Here is a 19,304-nt window from a genome sequence, read left to right as displayed (position 1 = left end):
GTATGCAATGTCCTCTTACCTCAATGAAGAGATGTAATGAATAATGTCCTTGTCACAGTACTGTAAAATAATTTAGAAATTTTACAAATGGACAGTAAAAGCTTGCTGGATTTCAGTTGGCCCGTTTGGAAATATTTCCATAATGCGTTTTTGTTCTACTCGTGTAACTGCTGTGTACAATTGAACATACATATAATATATATTTATTATTCAACATTAAACATTATTTAGGTCCTATCCTGTTGCCTTTATCCCCTTCAGAAGAAATTATTGCCTAAAAGCTCTAAACAGAAAAGCCCAGTGTGCAAATCATACACCAAGAATCGTCCAAGTGTCCAACCTATCCTATCTTACAAGAAAATGAGTCAGGAAGAAAAGGAATTTTACAATGTACATAGACAACATCCTTCCTTCAGACCCAAGAAAAAGAAAGGCCATCCTCTATACAAACCGAAAGCCCCAGCCATAGAATTGTTGAGTAACCAATAAAAGGCTCACAGGTCCTTACATTGGGTACAAAAAGTACATCATCTACCCCATCTATCTAGAAGATTCTTACATACATCAAATATATATAACGACTCTCCCAAAATAATTGGTCACGTGACCAGCACGCGAGGGGATGAATGTGTGAGAGAGAGAGAGAGAGAGAGAGAGAGAGAGAGAGAGAGAGAGAGAGAGAGAGAGAGGTGATGTATACACAGTATATAAGAATTTCTCCTTTCATTGCTTTTCATTAATGTATATATAACCTTCATCTTGGTTAAGCCTCTGTGCTAGCAATTCTCCTTGGCTTTTGTAGTTAACAAGGAGAGCAGGTTCTTGGGGGGTGCAAGTTCCTGTTGCCGTTGAGCAGCTTGGCATGGTTTATAGGAGAGGCAGCAGAGTATCAATTGTTCAGGTTCAAGATCACCGATATGTCTTCAATGGTTATTATCAAAGCTCTTTACTGGTCCTGGCTTCATCAACGTGCGCGTGCTTTACGTACAGCCTGTTGGATTTGTCTCTCGTGCTCTTTGAGCATGTCTTCAATGTTTCCCCCTGGAGGCACCAATGGTCCAGAGTAATGGATTCTGTTCTTAGGTACATAGCCCTGAAATCATACAAATAAATCAGTTTCCAAAGTCACGAATACTGTTAATTATATCAGAAAATAAGAATTAAAACACAGAAAAAAAATAGTTTGAAAAGAGTGGACAAATGGCATACACACAATATCAGGCAAAACCATGCACATGCTTTAGTAACATATGCCAAATTGTGTTAAGATAGTCAATTCTAAAATTATCATAACAAGGGAAACATATATGAAGGAGAGATCATCACCTAGCTCTACAATTTATAATTAGCCGACTAATTTCTGTTTATTGTTTGGATAACATCACGGATTGACGGACATAGCATGACAGTCATCTGAGCACATTTTATTCGTAGTGGTCATATAAATTAATGACATTCTTACTGGAAAAAAGACGCTCGACTGTAATGGTAAGAGTAATTTAATTGGAATTTTAGGTTAGTATTACAATTGTTTCCTTAATTTAGTGGGATTTTTATTAAATTGCCTGTATAAATAGGCCACTTTTGTAAAAGGTACCTTAGTATTTGCCTATTGTCATTGGGAATCCAAGAGCAAAGTTAAATATAGCTATTTTTTTGTTCTAATTTTGTTCTCACTTTCTATTCTATTTTCTCTGTCTGCTTTACATTTGATTGTTACTAGAGCAATAATCATTCTGCATCCAGAACATTCATAATTTTCTGAAGCAGTTGCCATCATGAAGCAGTTTTTATTCTTGGGCCAATGATTGATGCATTATTTTTCAGTTTTACATTTTTCTTTTCTACTTTAAAAGAAGAGGAAGCTTAAGAAGCTGGAGTTGAGAAGTCAAATCCTTACCTTTCCGGATTCTTCACTAGGCACTCTTTCATCTTTTGCATTTTGGGGCTTGTGAGATTTCTGTGTCCTTAACTCTGACTTATGTATTGTAGAACCTGCTGTCTTATTCAATGATGATCCTACTACACTAGGGTGTATCATTGAAGTACAATGAGAGTAACCATTCTGCCTAGCTCCTCTGGGTGGTTCAGGCATGTACTTGTGACCCGTGGTGTTCATGTTTGGCTGTCCCTGCTATGTTTATGTTAGCACAAAAGATTGAAGTTCGAACTATGAAGTACAATAATTAATGAATGAGTAGATGTGCCAAACAACTTATACCTTCAAAGGTTCTCCCTGAGCATTAAATTCTGGTGTTGGCACTGCCTTGGTATCTCTTGAACCCCTTTTAACAGATTCATGACCACGACCATCCGCTTTTCTCCTGAAATTCAAATAAGGGATTGAATATATAAAAAATTCCAAGAGGAAATTTGATAGCATCCCCTTTTGGGAAATGTTATGGAAGTTTCTTCCTTCCAATCTTTAGGGAGACATGTTTTAACTGAGGCTTAAACCAAATAACATATCTCAAAGCAAAGGCACTGAGGAATTATAGAACCTCAGCTTATCTGAATTTTTCCCTTATAGGTCACCATGTCATCATAATATACAAAAAGGGGTTGAGCAAACTGTTCAAGAAACTGACACCTGTCTCAGCAGTCCTAGAACCTATGGTTCTAAAGTGCCTAACACAGCCTGCCTCAAGTAAAGATTTAAAATACTTCTACTTAATCGCTCCCACCATACTATCAATTTATCATTTTAGGGAAATGACTGATATAAGGAGGAGAAGTAGAATATTATACCTAAGACAGACGCAACTAAAATGAATAAATTACTAATAATCTCTTCTTAAATATCTACATGAAAGAGAGTCAGAGAAATAAAGGCCTCTCAGAGATATACCTTCTTTCCTCATCCCGAAGCTTGGCATCGAACTCCTTGCTTGGAGGATATTTTGGTAAATTTGACGGATCACAAGGTAGAGGTTGTGTACTGAAGAACTGAAAAAGAAATATCCAAATAAAGATAAATTAATGTTTACACAAGCACTGTATTCATACATGAAATTAGTAGACTACTGACAGCAGCAATGAACAAAAGAGTTAAATAAAAAAATCCCTTAATCATGTCTTTTGTAATCTTTTTCTGTTTGATTTATGAGTATCTATGCATCACCATTAGGTCAGTATACTTAATGAAAGAAAAACAAATATTACAAAACCTTTTTCCACAACAGCAGAATTAGGATTCAGAGAGCAACTAATCCTAGTGCAAGAACGAAAAGGTTGGATACTGCCAGTAGCAAATGAATGAATATGAATTTCGGAAATGATTTGGAAATAAATATAGCTCCTTTGTCAAATTGAAGAACATATATATATGGGGAAGGTGTCTCTGTTGTTATTATCAATTATAAGAATTAGTTACAAAATTCTCAGTAACAATAATATATCAAGTAATGACATGATATAATTAGTTGCAAGTTGATGAAACTCACACAAAACAGGACGATAATAGTAAACAGCACTGTCAAGGCATATGGTTTTGGTATTAATAAGAGAAAACCAAATTTACCTCACTGCTAACTGCAGAAGCAGCTGATCCCCGATTCTCTGGTTCTATTGAGAGGAGTTTATCAACAAGAGCCAAAGCTGAAGAAGGGAATTCTTTGAAAGTCTCAGCAATGCGCCGCTTGTAAGGTTGGTGAGGTTTGAAACTAGTTGCATGTGGTAATTTTGTTTTCTTCCAGAAGTCCTCAGATGGTGAACCACAAAGCTTAAAAATCTTATGCATTTGTTCCACCTGAAAAATTATGATGATATTGATTGCCGCTTAAAACATTGTTATAATTAATAATTATTATTATATTTAGGGAAGCTATACAAAAATTAAAGCAAGCTTTCAGTTAATGTGTACTAAATTAACAGGTAAGTTGGATGCACAGGTATATAAAACTAGAAGATGAGACTTATTGATAACTCATTTTGTTTTGCAACCAAAAAACATGAACTGACTGGCTCATATAAGTTTTGACAATTTTTATCATATAAAAAGCAGACAAAACTGAGAGGAATCAGTTGAAAGAATCAGCAAGCAAGAAGCAACTGATGAAACTAGGGATGGAAAAAGAACTTATCATTACGAATTGTCATTAGCTTTACTTGAATAACTCCTTACCTCTGTTCTACCAGGCATGATAGGCTTTCCAGCATACATCTCCGCAAGGATACAGCCAGCGCTCCACATATCTATAGCAGCTCCATACTCTGTGGCACCAAGCAAAAGCTCAGGTGCCCTATACCACAGAGTTACAACACGACTTGTTAATGGCTGATTTTGATCGGGTTCATAAAAGGTAGCCAGACCAAAGTCGCCAATCTTGAGAACTCCATCATCGCTAATCAGAAGATTTGAACCCTTGATATCTCGGTGCAGGACACCTCGACTATGACAGTGTTCAAGTCCAAGAAGCAATTGTCGCATATAGCATTTAATCTGCAATTCCATCACATGAATATAATTTAGGAATAATTTCTTACAAACAAGTTCCATTCATTTAAATGACAGAGAAAGGAGATAAAATGCAATTTCAATGGAAGAAAAGCACAGACCAGGTAACAAGTTCACACAAACTTAAACATTACTATTGTTTGAAGAACAATTAAATAGAAAGAGAACGGAACAAGAGAAGAAAGGGCTCCATATCTTGATTTCCCTTCCCATGAAGGAAAAGGGCTCCATAGCTTGACAATTTCAATCTTTGAAAGAAAAAAAAAACATTATACTCTTTAATTCATATATGAAACATGTTAAACCATACTTGATTCATTAAACAAATTATGCTCACAATGAAAATCTTTAAATGTTCAAAAGAAAAAAACAAGAGTGTGTACCTGTGGTTCAGTAAACTTGATGCTGCGTGTTGCTGCAAGACCAGCAAGGTCATGATCCATATACTCAAAGACAAGGTATAAGCTGCATGACATTCTTGAAGTGACAAGACCCTCCAGCTTCATAACATTTGGATGATCAAGCCTACGTAAAATATAAATTTCTCTAGCCATAAAGCGTACACTTTCTGGGTCCATGTTTACAAATCTTACTTTCTTCAATGCAACAATTTTACCAGTCTCAAGGTCACGAGCCTTATATACACTGCTATAAGTTCCTTGTCCAATCTGCACAGAAAATCATCCATTTGAAATTTTGAATGCAATGTGGCTAAATTAATAGTCAAAATGGACAGCTACCACCCTGAGAAAAAAACTGTGTCTAGAATACATCTGAAAACCAAATCTGACACAAATAAATGTACATATCTACCAACAGATGGCATAAGCATGGTATCACTTTCAGCTGATAAAGCTAGCATCTTCTAAGATTTTTGATTAAAACACAAATAGGAAGTGAAAATTAATTTTTGTTTTTCCAAATTTTCTATTGTCATATAATCCAGCATACTCCCAAAAAAAAAAAAAAAATCAAAATGCATCAAGTGAAAACAACACAAAAGTGTAGTGCAGTGTTAAAAAAAAAAGCACCTATATCACTGGATAACAATTAACAAACAACTCTATAAAAATCAGTAGGACTTCTGATTAAGATGGCTACTCTATATACAATAAAAAGCACATAATATGTGCATGAAACAAACCAAAACAGCATTGAAGCATGCATATATAGCACTAAATAAAAAAGGCAATTAAAGAATAAGCTGCAATTAGAACTAACTTTGTCTAACTTCTCAAAGGAGTCTCCCCGTCGAGGCACCCACCCTTTGATGGCATCTCCTGCAACCGAAGTCAGCCATGACGGCCATCCAGCAGCAGTTTGTTCTCCTTGTGCACCATGTGGCATGCTCACTATCCTAGACATCACCGTTTTTCGTTCACTCGCTCCCATGTCCATTGTTGCCCATTTTTTATGATGAGCATTCGCATTCGCATTCGCAATGGCTTTGGTATGTTTATCTTCATCTTTAGCAGCATTCCCCATATTTGCTTTTGAGGCCGTCCTTGACAACAAACGCACTGACCCATCAGCCCCACCTCTGCCGCCTACTTCTGCTACAAAGTCATCTCTCAATGAGGGAGCAGGAGCAACCAATTGAACCGAATAATCCTTCAAATCATTTTGTGTTTTCTCAGATTCCTCTACCGTTTCCTCTTCTAAGGTTCCTTTTGAGCAAATGCAGCCCATACTTTGTCACCTCAGAAATCCCCTATTTCCAACTTCCAAATCACCCTTTTGCTGCAAATATGTGAGTGAGAGAGAGAAAGAGAGCATTAATCAAATTGGTTGACCTCCATTTCCTGGGAAACCCAAAGTTTCCCTCTCATTCCATCATTTCCCCCTAAATCCTCAATCTGGGTGTCTCAGTTTCCACCCAATAAAGAACTTGAATTCACATATTTAAACCATTTTCACCATCAATGCCAAATACCCAGATACCCCAAATTCCACAATCTTATAAAATCCTCAAATGAAGCAAAGAAAGAACCTTTAATAACCAAGAATGTGGCAGAAATTGCAGAACGTCAAAATTTGTCAAACAAAAACAGATATATGATTGTACCCAAAACAGTGGAGGCTACAGAGATAAGGATAGGAGAGTCAAAACCCGACCAGAAATCCCTGCACCACTAGAAATGAAGTGCTCGTGGAATGCAAGATTTCTGGGTGCAGAGATTTTTCTATTCTTTCTTTGTTTTTCTAATTATGGACTAAAATAGTATGTGAAATCGCTTTTGATTTGTTTCTTTGTGAGAAGAAAGGAGAGGACATGAATGGAAAATCCAAAAAATGAAGGAAAAAAAAAAGAGTGAGAAAAAAAAAACTGAGGGTGATGGGGAGTGTGTTGTGATTTGGACGTGAGGAGAGAGAGATAGAGATTTGCGGGCGTATAAGTTCCCGAGAAACGCGAGAGGCCGATGGTTTTTGGGGATTGACAGAATGGCGGGCTGACCCCAACACGCTCTCTGTTTCTCTCCAGTTAAGCAGTTTCTTTGTTGACACAGTTTTGGAATGAACATCCATTTACAATTTTACATACAGGTAGAGAGTGTCACGGTTCAGTCAGAAAAATTGGTATGTAAGTCGTCTGAGGAGGAAGAGACTCAGTCACTGAGTGGTGGATTTCTGGGTCTTCGCTTGCTTCTTGCATGCTCTGCAAAGACGTGCGTCGCATTATGTCTTCATAGTTTCCACGTACTAACATGCCACGTGTCTACATATTAACTCTCCACTACATTTTTTAAGTTTTTAACACTATCCACCCCGACTTTAAGGTCAATTTTAATTTAAGAAAAATTATTTTATATAAGTAATTCTCATGTTATAATATAAATGAATAGCGGATTGATACTTATAAGGGTTAAATATTATTAACTTCCACTTAAATTAATTATATCACGTGAGCGATTTTTAATTTGGAGGTCAACATACAAGGGTTGCCAACCTCCCTTGGTGCTCCATGGCTAGATTGCAAAAAGAGAGAAATGATGGGAGGAGGCTGGTTGGAACTTGGAAGGAGGAGAGGGGAAAATGGGGTGGTCGGTGTTGAGAGTAATGTGGAGCAATGTCCCACATCGAAAAATTAAGGCTTAGCATATGTGCTTATAAGTCTTGGACCTCTTCACTCATTGCCAATTGGTTTTGGATTGAATGCTCTAATTATATCATGGTATTAGAGCTTGGTTATTCGCGTGTAAGGTCCAACGGCCACACGTGCTCCCACGTCATCCAATACAATTTGTTCACGTGTAAGGCTCAAAAATCTCGCCACACGTGCGGGGGCGTGTTGAGAGTAATGTGGAGCAATGTCCCACATCGGAAAACTAAGGCTTAGCATATGTGCTTATAAGTCTTGGGCCTCTCCACTCATTGCCAATTAGTTTTGGGTTGGTTGGATGCTCTTATTCTATCATGGTATCAGAGCTTGGTTATTCGCGTGTAAGGCCCAACGGCCACACGTGCTCCCACGTAAAAGCAATGTCCCACATCGGAAAACTAAGGCTTAGCATATGTGCTTATAAGTTTTGGGCCTCTCCACCCATTGCCAATTGGTTTTGGGTTGGTTGGATGCTCTAATTCTATCATGGTATCAGAGCCAGGTTATCCGCGTGTAAGGCCTAACGGCCACATGTGCTCCCACGTCACCTAATACAATTTGTTCACGTGTAAAGCTCAAAATATCGCCACACGTGCGGGGGCGTATTGAGAGTAATGTGGAGTAATGTCCCACAACGGAAAACTAGAGTTTAACATATGTGCTTATAAGTCTTGGGCCTCTTCACCCATTGCCAATTGGTTTTGGGTTGGATGCTCTAATTCTATCAGTCGGAACAAGGAACTGCTGACGATGAGTAGCTGCCGACAGTGGGTGGAGAGAAGAAGGAAGGGTGGGGTTGCTACACTTTGCAAACTTAGGTTTTTTTTTTTTTTTGTTCTAACATATCATACTAACAAAATATATACAACTCAATTAAATATAAAAAGTACATAAATTAGCACCCTAACAAAATTATTCAACTATACGTAACTAAGAAGTTCATAAGAAATTATAAGAAAGCCGAACTATAATTTTTTTATAGTCGTTCTCTATGTAAGAAGTTTGTTCTTTAATTTAAAAACACTGAATGAAATGAGTGGAGATCTTCCCTCCCCCTTGTTAATTGCCAAGAACTTTGTTGCCAGTAGTGGCGAAGAAAAATTCTACCATCCTACCCCAAAAGCGAACGCTTATATTTTATGATTTTTTTTATTTTACCTTTAAATCTTATCCATTACAAGGTTTAAATGAGTATGGACATATATAATTATTTAAAAAAGATTAATTAATTGGGCCCTATAATAAATAATAACATTCATTTTAACCCCAAATTCTATATTTATTTCAACATTCAATTTCAAGATTTGCTTGTTGGTACTAAAATTTAAACTTTTCCTTGTTAAATACCTCATCTAAACACAATATATGGTGTATTTATTTTCTTAAAAAGAAAAGAGAAAAAAAAAAGTGTAGTCTGAAGCACAGAGCTTCACAATTAGTGTGGAAAAACAGGTGTCATGAACATAGTGTTACGTAATACAGAAAATAGCGATAATAGTGCGAGAATAGCAGAGTGATCATGCATGAAAATCCAAAAACTGTTCCATTCGTCAACACATGAGCAATGGCAACCAACACGTGTGCTGAACCCCCTTCATGCATGTAATCACATTTCTCTTCATCATCATCTCTTCATCTGCCACTACATGTCAAACTCAACCCCCTCGATCCCCTCTCTTATCACTTATCTCACATTCACTTGATTTCTTCAAAGAGTCTATCTCAATTGGGTTTTGTTGGGGGATCGATAATTAATCAAATGGATTTGTTTAACTCGATGCTGAATTTGGTGGTGCCACCCGCAAGTCTGGTGATGCTGGCCTTTGCATGGCCAGCGTTGTGCTTCATCAATGGTTGTGAGTGGCTTTACAATAACTTTTTATACAATGAAAATATGGAGGATAAAGTGGTCATAATTACAGGAGCTTCTTCTGGCATAGGGGAGGTAAATGTTCTTAACCACTAGATAGAGCTATAATCCCCACTAGTTCTTTTATATATTATGTAGTATGAGGCTTGTGATTGCAGCAAATTGCATATGAATATGCAAAGAGGAGGGTGAATCTTGTATTAGTGGCAAGAAGAGAGCACCGACTGCGAGGGATCAGTGAGAATGCAAGGCTCATGGGTGCAAAGCATGTCCTGATTATTGCTGCAGATGTTGTCAAGGAAGAGGAATGTCGGAGATTCATTAAGGAAGTCATAAACTGTTATGGCCGAGGTATGTGCCACTCAAATGTTTATGGTAGAAATTTGATTATTCAGAATGACATATTCCTTAAAACAAAAAAATTAGTATTCTTGACTCTGTTACAGTATCAGTAATCAAATGAAAACAAAAATACAGGAGAGCACAAATGTGTATTGTGCATGACAAAACACAACTGCGCTTTTTAAGCTTTAGTTTAGTAGACTATCTGCACGTTTGTATTCACATAGACCTACAATTAACCATGAAAGTTACCATCACACACCAAGCAATCAAGATAGAATTTCACTACGATAAAATGAGTTATGAAGCCTTAATTATGTGATGCCTGGAGTCATGCACTTAATTTGGTCATCCACTAGGGATATCTTGGACATATTTGTGTGTCAAAGGAATGCAGTTGTCGACTTCTGATTATCCTTTTTGAATAAGAACCTTTATTGGTAAACCTTATGTGTTAAGCACAAATATAATTAAAAACCAGATGTTAATGGAGTTTCCTAGCAGTAAGGGATGCTGCAACTGCTGTACTGTAACAGCTATAGTTTCAGCAGCTGATCACTACCCGAATGGATCATGATGATGAGTCAGCTTAATTCAAGGATCAATTAGCTTCGAATGAGTTAGATAGATAAGATTAGATTGGTAAACTGAGGTTCCTTCTCTTGTAACAGTCAAATGCAAGTTCATGTCACTGTTGCAGTATAATCAATAACTAAGTTTGTGAGTCGAATGCACTAGAATTTCTCAGTCTTCTTGTCTGTTTCAATATTTATTTTCTAAACTAGAGAATCACTTTTTTATATACTAGATAGGGGATACCATTTCTCAAAAACTATTTTCAGTTTATTTCTACCAAGCGGAAGAATCTAGTGCTTCTTATCAGCTGATTCCTACTAAAGCTGAAAACGAAAATTGCTTGGAGTAGTACAATTTTTAATTATTGCATGCTTACAAGTTAGAGTGATATATAACAATATAAGCAATGTATGCCAACTAACCACACTATCGCCATCTGCTGAATTTTGTGCCTTTAGTGCTGCCATGTTTATTCTGAAAGTAAATGAAGTCCAAGTAGAATTGCTTTCTAAAAACTTATCATAATATTTCTTTTTCCCATTTAAACTCTTCCTCCAATTTTGCAGTGGATCATCTTGTAAACACAGTAACTTTAGGACATACATTCTACTTTGAGGAAGTTACAGACACGTCTGTCTTTCCCCATTTGTTGGTAAGGATTGCAAAAGTGCATGCACAGTTGCCCCTCTTTTATGATCAAAGCAATGAAGTTTTGTGGTTTTAAATATATATCTTTGGTCTCAGGATATAAATTTTTGGGGGAATGTTTATCCGTCATTTGTTGCTCTTCCTTACCTACGTCGAACCAATGGAAAAATCATTGTTAATGCGTCAGTTGAGAGCTGGTTACCTTTGCCGAGAATGAGTTTATATGCTGTGAGTATATATTCATTAATCAAGAATTGCATATTATCTTGTGAAAACTGAATAAGTTATTTTTTACATTGGAAGCTAGAAGCCTAGAAGTATCAAATGTTGAGTCTTTTTTAAATTAGGATTACAAAAAATGCCTGTGATACCCATAATGATCAATCAAATTTCCTCTGTAAAATTAATTTAGTATCAAGTTTTATGGTAGATTAAGTACTTAAGTCAAAGAGCAACCAATAATTTATTAATTAGTATCCTTAATTTTGTTGTTTTTTAAATCACTAGGCGGCAAAGGCAGCTCTTGTTAACTTTTATGAGACACTGAGATTAGAAGTAAAAGATGAGGTAGGGATAACAATTGCAACTCATGGATGGATTGCAAGTGAAATGACAAGAGGCAAGTTCAGTGCAGAGGAGGGTGCTGAAATGCAATGGAAAGAAGAAAGAGAAGTAAGTTATTGTTTGATACATGGCATGCTTTGATATTTCCTTTTGTTGGTCAGGTTATCATATCAGGAGCAGACAAACTATAACATATGATGATGATACATATTTGCATTGTTGTAGGTACATGTGACTGGTGGGCCTGTGGAGGATTTTGCAAGGATGATCGTAGCTGGGGCTTGTCGAGGAGATACATATGTAAAGTATCCAAACTGGTATGACATATTCCTGCTTTACAGGGTGTTTGCCCCAAATGTCCTGAATTGGACATTCCGCCTGATTCTTCCAACGCATGGCGGAAGACGGACTACCCTGGTGGGCACCGGGAGGCCTATTTCAGAAGGCGTTGGAAGGCTTTTGTTGGAAGGCCCTTCGCCAAGGAAACTTATGATGAGTCCCACAACATTCCCTCAACACAGTCCCCCACACCAGCTAAAAATGGAATGAAAACGGCCTTTTAGGAAACTAGTACTCATGTTGTCAGCATATCTCTCTCAGAAATTCAGTTTGTTCAACTTGTGTTTTTAGAGGTTACGCAGATTTTGAACGAAGTTATTAAACTCTCTAGTCTATGTAATAAACTCTCTTCAGCTTTAATAAGTTCCATGAGAATAGGAGAGCATAGCTGATCTTAGGACGGATATTTGAACAGTTTTTATTTTTAATACTTGTTCACATTATGAAATTAGTAGGTGCTTTGGACTTTTGTTTTTCTTTTCTTTTCTTTTTACAGTAATTAGGGTAGCTATACAAAGACTCAAATAACTTTTACAAAAAAGAAGGTTTTTCATAAATAGAAATAAGCAAGGAATTCGAGGAAAGTAATTCTAAAAGTAAAAAGAAAAAGGTAAATGACGGTTCACTTACCTAAGATTTTAATCATACTTACGAAAATCAACAGTAAGCAAGCACAGTTAAACAAAACAATACCCTTCAGTCCAAAAAGCAAAAAGGGAGAATTGGTAGGTGACCTTTGATCAAGATGAATCCAAAATATTTTATCCCATCATCCTTTTCCAATGTTGAAAAGGTATGGAGGTAAAATGAAATTATCAATATTTCAAGAGTAGTAGTAGGTTGAAAGAACCTACTTACCCCAATTCTTCCTGCTACCTAGAATGCCATGCAGAAAAACAGCTGTTGGCGGTTCAGGTAATGACCGGTCCATGACAGAACTCCATTTTACCTGCATACCAGAACTATTCAGATATGTGATTTGCCTACTGAAGTGAAGCTAAGAAAAATAAGCAATGGCACAGCATCCCTTCTTCATAACTTCTCATATTCTTGACAATCCCTAGCGCATGTGAGACTGCTCCTCAATTTTTAGCTGGTTGTTATATAATTGGGATGAAACAGACAATTAAGTTATAACTTATAACTGGGAATTGGGAGGCGTGACCATAAAAGTTACTGCTATGCTACTGACCAATCTTTCAAGGCTCAAAACACTTCAATTTTCACCAGCGTCCAAAATGTTTTCTTTTTGTGGCCAGTAGCATACAAAAGATTTTGAAAATCCAATTCTTCGCTGATAATTAAATCTAAAAATGTTACTATAGACAGCCAAACGGTCCAAACCTATCCTCGCAGCAACTAAATGGCAGAGAGAGAGAGAGAGAGAGTAAGCAGTTTGTATATACTAAGAAGCTACTATAGTTCTGAAACAATAATTCCATGAAGTTCTCAATGATAAAACTCAATACACCATCTTAGATGGAGCCTAAGGAATACAGAAGACATACAAGTGCTCCTTGAACAAGTTCAAATGCCTGCAACAAAAAAGAAAAGAAACAACAACTGTTAGTTGGTTAAAAGTTATCATAGTTCTTAAGTAACCTGAAAGTTCAGACATAATCTACATTCCAAAAAGGACCAATATATACAGCAAGCAGCTTTCAATAACAGAATTTCAGAAGGCTTGGCCAAATCCCCACCTCGTGCAAGCCTCTCATCAACTAGTGCCATTCGAACACCATACTTCTTATCTGCCTTGCCCAAGTGGCCAACAGCTAACTGAGTCTACAACAAGAAAGAGGATCATTAAAAGAACAAAGTGACCATCGAACCAAGTTTTGAATCCCACAATTTGAGAAGTCCTTAAATTACTAAAAATCACATACTTGTATCACCAGCAGGTAAAAAATCACTCATGGGTTGAAATTTTCTTTATTGTTATCCAAAAATTTCTTTATTAACATAATAAACAAAATTCCCAGGTAACCAAAATACAGTATAAGAACAAAGAAACTAAAAAGTTACTACACTTAGAATTTCACATGTTCAAATATATAGCAGAAGAGCATTTCGCTATATATATTTACATAATTGGTTGGAAACAGACAATTAAGTCATATTACTTGGCAATGACATTTCTATCGAAACCAGAGATTCCAGAAAATTGATTTTGCCAGTTAGCTACGAATTCATTACTGATCGATATATTATTCTTATTTTGTTTCAAGGTCCCCTGGGGTTTTTCTGTTCATTTCCTTTGGCCCTATTTTTTGTTTCAAGATCCTCAAAGGGTTTTCTGCTCACTTCCGTTGGCCCTAGTTTTGCATCAACATCCTCAGGGGATTTGCTGCTCACTTCCTTTGGCCCTAGTTTTGTGTCAAGATCCTCAAAGGGTTTGCTGCTCACTTCCTTTGGCCCTAGTTTTGTTTCAGGATCCTCTGGGGGTTTGCTGCTCACTTCCTTTGGCCCTCGAATTTCTTCAAGACCCTCTAGGTGTTTGCTGCTCACTTCCGTTGGCCCTTTTTTTGCTTCAAGATCCTCTTGGTGTTTGCTCCTTGCTTCCGTTGGCACTTGTTTTGCTTCAAGGTCCTCTGGGTGTTTGCTGTTCTCTTCCATTGGCTCTTGTTTTGCTTCATGATCCTCTAGGTTCTTGATTGTCACTTCCGTTGGCCCTAGTTTTGCATCAACATCCTCAGGGGATTTGCTGCTCACTTCCTTTGGCCCTAGTTTTGTGTCAAGATCCTCAAAGGGTTTGCTGCTCACTTCCTTTGGCCCTAGTTTTGTTTCAGGATCCTCTGGGGGTTTGCTGCTCACTTCCTTTGGCCCTCGAATTTCTTCAAGACCCTCTATGTGTTTGCTGCTCACTTCCGTTGGCCCTTGTTTTGCTTCAAGATCCTCTTGGTGTTTGCTGCTTGCTTCCATTGGCACTTGTTTTTCTTCAAGTTCCTCTGGATGTTTGCTGTTCTCTTCCATTGGCTCTTGTTTTGCTTCATGATCCTCTAGGTTCTTGATTGTCACTTCCATTGGCCCTAGTTTTGCATCAACATCCTCAGGGGATTTGCTGCTCACTTCCTTTGGCCCTAGTTTTGTGTCAAGATCGTCAAAGGGTTTGCTGCTCACTTCCTTTGGCCCTATTTTTGTTTTAGGATCCTCTGGGGGTTTGCTGCTCACTTCCTTTGGCCCTCGAATTTCTTCAAGACCCTCTAGGTGTTTGCTGCTCACTTCCGTTGGCCCTTGTTTTGCTTCAAGACCCTCTTGGTGTTTGCTGCTTGCTTCCGTTGGCTCTTGTTTTGCTTCAAGGTCCTCTGGGTGTTTTCTGTTCTCTTCCATTGGCTCTTGTTTTGCTTCATGATCCTCTAGGTTCTTGATTGTCACTTCCATTGGCCCTAGTTCTGCTTCAATATCCTTGACTGCAGAGGTTAATGATCTCACATCTCGAGCTTCTGCTAATTGACTGGATGAAGATGTCTGTCATGTAACATTAAAAATTATCATCTTATTAGCTGTGACCAAGTAGTTGGTATCATGATCTAGACAGATAGAGTGCATTTTAAATACACAGCTAACAGTGACAATTAATGCAATATATTTATACAATTATTTTGATAAGCTTTTTAGTAATTTCTCATTAATATAAAATAGAGGAAGATGAAGACTACGCATAGGGTTCTGAAATCACATTAATTTACAACTTCACAGAGAATTTGTTCAACGGAAATAGCAACTTTGTGGAGATGCGCTCAGTTCCAGCATGCATATTCCAAAAGGGTAATCATAGTCTTGTCTTAAAATCAGTCACGCAAAAGAGTTTTCCTGTTACATTTCTCAATGGTTGCTTATGGATTCACACTACCACAAGTTGTACCACATGAGATTATACTATGGAAACACCAGTATGTCAGAATTTGTTTCACAAAACCAAATGGATTTCTACTTTGTTAAAAGAAAATTTGCAATCGGTGAACTGAAGAGGTACTCCTTGAGCTATTTTAATGAGGAACAAGATGAAAGCATATAGATACATAAAAGGATTATAGATATTGACAGTCGAAATATTTAGTACTCAAGCATGCCTCTGTAGAAGCATACTTATTTTTCATATACAATGCTTTTGAGTATTTATGTGTAAATTTAATGATAACATATTGCAGATCATTGTGGTAATTTGACCGTAAAATTTAAGTTAACAAAAATGCAACCAAGATACCATGAAACTCACTTTTACTAGTTGATCCAGCCGATTTTTAAGATCCTCTGCAAATGCTTCCTTGTGAATACTTTGAAGAATTAAAAGCAAGTGAGAATGGAGATCATCTGAACGATGTTGGTCAACTTTACATTGTGGTACAGGGGATTGACAACCCACTGCATAGAAAGGACAACTAACAAGCTTCATTGGACAAACAGTGATACAATGCCTGTCCATATCGCGTCTCATGATGGTATTGGAGCAGTTTTGTTCACATAGAATTATCTTGAAGGGACAAATTGAATCATGTTTCTCCAAGTGACTTGCACAAAATACGGTAGTACACCCTTCATTTGTGCAAGTCATGGACCTAAAGCTGCAATTTGAAACATGCTCTTCAAGCTCCTCGGGAGAATTATATTTCATATCGCAGTGATGTTCATTCTTATAGTCGACATTCTTAAGCAAAGTCTGTGCTATTGTTTCTCTTTTATCAATCAACCAAAACCCATTTATTTCCATCTCTTGAACAAAATCATCTATTTTGTCTTCTCTTTTTTCACTTAGCAGCCATCCTGAAACCCGACTGAACAAATTTCTCTTGGAACTTGCAAAGTCATCAACGAAATCACAAATAATATCATAAGGATGATCAGATACTTGCGCTTCTGGGCCACCTTCTAAGATGACAGATTCTGCAACAAAATTTTCACTTCTCTGAGTAATATAGTCCACCATTTCCTTTCTCACATCAGCAGCCACTGAAGCAGGGGCCCTGAAGATATCACCAGATGTGTTGTCAACACAAGCTGTAGCTAATCCAGGGATGAAAACTTGAGCTATCTTGTGAACTAGTTCTGAATCGTAAAGATCACAATGGAATGAAGGACCTCCATCTTTCCCATCTTCAATCTTTTCTGGTTCAAGTTCTACATTACTTGCAGGTAGATCGTCGATGGTTGTCACTTCCTATAAACAAATTCAGGCTTCAATACACTGCTTACTTGCCCAATAAGTTTCTATTTTCCAAAAGAAAGTTGATATGAAGAATTTTGAAGTCCAATTGTCCATTCTAGAATTTATAAACAAACAAAATCTTCTATATTTTGCATCTGTTTGTGAATTTCACATTTAAAAGACTAGTAAAACATATTACCTACAAAATTCTTCTAAGAAAGAGTTCATCACCAGGGTTAACAATAACTAATATTCTGACTTTCACATGGCCATTTTCTATAATTTAAAAAAAAAAAATCCCAATTTACATGTTTTGTTTATAACCCTTATGTATCCTTCACAATACATCCGATCATAATTCTCAGGCAAACAAACATCATCAGAAGAATGAAAAAGCTGTTAATGGGCAAACACAAAATCAAAAGTTCCGGCTTTACTCAATCTCTCTGTTGTCATTAATCAATAGAAAACTCACTGAAGCTCATTGTTAACAAAGGATTTGAATTACCTGCATCATTTTGTAATGTAAGGATTGGAGATGTGGGTCAGAAAGGCTTCTTCACAGGGTCACTTCCCTTGTATGCAGATCCATAGTCACAATTCTTCAATACCCGTCCAGCGATGGTTACCGGCGAAACCACCACCCACCTCTTCGTCTCGATCTCCTCTTTCTCTCTATGTGCTTGGATTGCCCAAGTTTTTAGACAAAAGCCCAAACCGGACCCAAACAGACCCCAGAGAATCTGGCAGCGGGCTTAGGCCGTTTGGGGTATAATCTCGATCCTCTCTCTCCTCTCATTGTTGGTTGGTTTGGATTGCTCGAATTTGTGTAGGAAACGATGCTAGATGAGATCCCTAAGCAAATCTAAACGTACGATTTGCTTACCAAACCCCCTTCCACATTTAGAACCACAAATGTCGCATTGCCATGCATCCTACAATTCCTATTCCTGCTTTACAGCGTGTTTGCCCCAAATGTCCTGAATTGGAAATTCCGCTTGATTCTTCCAACGTAATGGCGGAAGACGGACTTCCCTCGTGGGCACCCGGAGGCTTATTTCAGAAGGCTATGGAAGGCCTTTGTTGGAAGGGCCTTCTCCAACACAGTCCCCCACACCAGCCATAAATGGAATGAAAACGGCCTTTTAGGAAACTAGGTACTCATGTTGTCGATAATTTGTCACACGTAACCGATACACGTTACGGGTATAACTAATTCAACGTATAAGGTTATTGTTAGACAATATATTTATCTTTTTTAGAATATAATATTAATAACATTTACTTATATTATAATACATATATTAATTACACCACGTAATGGTGTATCAATTACACTAAAAAATCTCTCCATATTGTCAACATATCTCTCTCAGAAATTCAATTTGTTCAACTTGTGTTTTAAGAGGTTACCTACATTTTGAACAGAGTTATTAAATTATGTAGTCTTTATAACAAACTCTCTTCAACTTTAATAAGTTCTATGAAAATAGGAGAGCATAGTTGATCGGGCACTACTTGGGTATTCAACTTTGAGTATCATTTTGTACTCGTCACCAATCACATGAGCTCATGATGAGGTTCACTATGGGAGAAAAGATGATTAGTCTCATCATGAACTTATGTGATTGATGATGAGTACAAAGTTGATACTCAAAATTAAGTACTCAAGCGTTTTCCTTTGCATATGGTCTGATTAGGCAGAGGCATAGCATGAGTTAATTACACTTATACCCCCTAAGGTTTATCGTCTTTTCACATACACTTCTTGCGGTTTCAAAAATTACACATACACCTCATGAGATTTCAAAACTATTGCATATAACCCCCTACAAAAGAAAAATATAAATAAATAAACAAAAAAAATTGTATTGAGATTGGACCTTACACCTTGAGTAATCTTATTAGGCCATTTCACCCCTTAGCATGTCATTTTGCATAATTTCTCATTATTTTTTGTCTCACTATAGGAGTTACATGCAACAATTTTGAAACTTCAGAGAGTGTATGTATAATTGTTGAAACCTCAGGGGGTGTATGTGAAAAAACGATAAACCTCAGAGGTATAAGTATAATTAACTCGGCATAGTATATGAGGGTAAGGAAATAACTTTTGGATCATTAATTCGTCCCAACGATTAAATGTTCTGGAAGAAGTGTTAATTAAAACGTGGTTTTTAAAATTTATTCAAAGATATATCTTGATGAAGTGTTAATTAAAGTTTCCCCATGCCTATTACCCCATTGGCATAGCTACAGGAGG

At 37.1% G+C, this 19,304-nt stretch overlaps 3 protein-coding genes across 3 annotated transcripts; 1 reads left to right on the top strand and 2 right to left on the bottom strand.

The window, feature by feature from the left end:
* Positions 1-61: 61 nt before the first annotated feature.
* LOC147275419 (Protein kinase superfamily protein) lies at positions 62-6,145 on the bottom strand. The gene is made up of 8 exons (XM_086255889.1): positions 5,678-6,145; positions 4,840-5,124; positions 4,124-4,441; positions 3,521-3,748; positions 2,849-2,946; positions 2,222-2,324; positions 1,901-2,134; positions 62-1,093 (listed from the first exon to the last, which is right to left on the bottom strand). The coding sequence occupies exons 1-8, from the start codon at positions 6,143-6,145 to the stop codon at positions 965-967; spliced, it is 1,863 nt and encodes a 620-aa protein (XP_086112015.1). The 3' UTR covers positions 62-964.
* A 3,170-nt stretch (positions 6,146-9,315) lies between these two features.
* On the top strand, positions 9,316-12,105 carry HSD5 (hydroxysteroid dehydrogenase 5). The gene is made up of 6 exons (XM_086228131.1): positions 9,316-9,501; positions 9,585-9,777; positions 10,911-10,996; positions 11,089-11,220; positions 11,500-11,664; positions 11,782-12,105. The coding sequence occupies exons 1-6, from the start codon at positions 9,316-9,318 to the stop codon at positions 12,103-12,105; spliced, it is 1,086 nt and encodes a 361-aa protein (XP_086084257.1).
* Positions 12,106-13,894: 1,789 nt separating this feature from the next.
* LOC147275417 (TRAF-like superfamily protein) lies at positions 13,895-18,147 on the bottom strand. The gene is given in 4 exon segments (XM_086228517.1): positions 13,895-14,165; positions 14,167-15,363; positions 16,115-17,053; positions 17,550-18,147. Coding segments are annotated over 4 exon segments (2,202 nt in total). The 5' UTR covers positions 17,559-18,147; the 3' UTR covers positions 13,895-14,108.
* Between the last annotated feature and the right edge of the window lie 1,157 nt (positions 18,148-19,304).

The sequence above is a fragment of the Dryas octopetala genome, chromosome 9 (genome assembly GCF_963921425.1).
Source record: "Dryas octopetala chromosome 9, drDryOcto1.1, whole genome shotgun sequence".
Lineage (NCBI taxonomy): Eukaryota > Viridiplantae > Streptophyta > Magnoliopsida > Rosales > Rosaceae > Dryas > Dryas octopetala.
The sequence above is the reverse complement of the archived record's forward strand: the minus strand, read 5'-3'. Positions and strand labels throughout refer to the sequence as shown.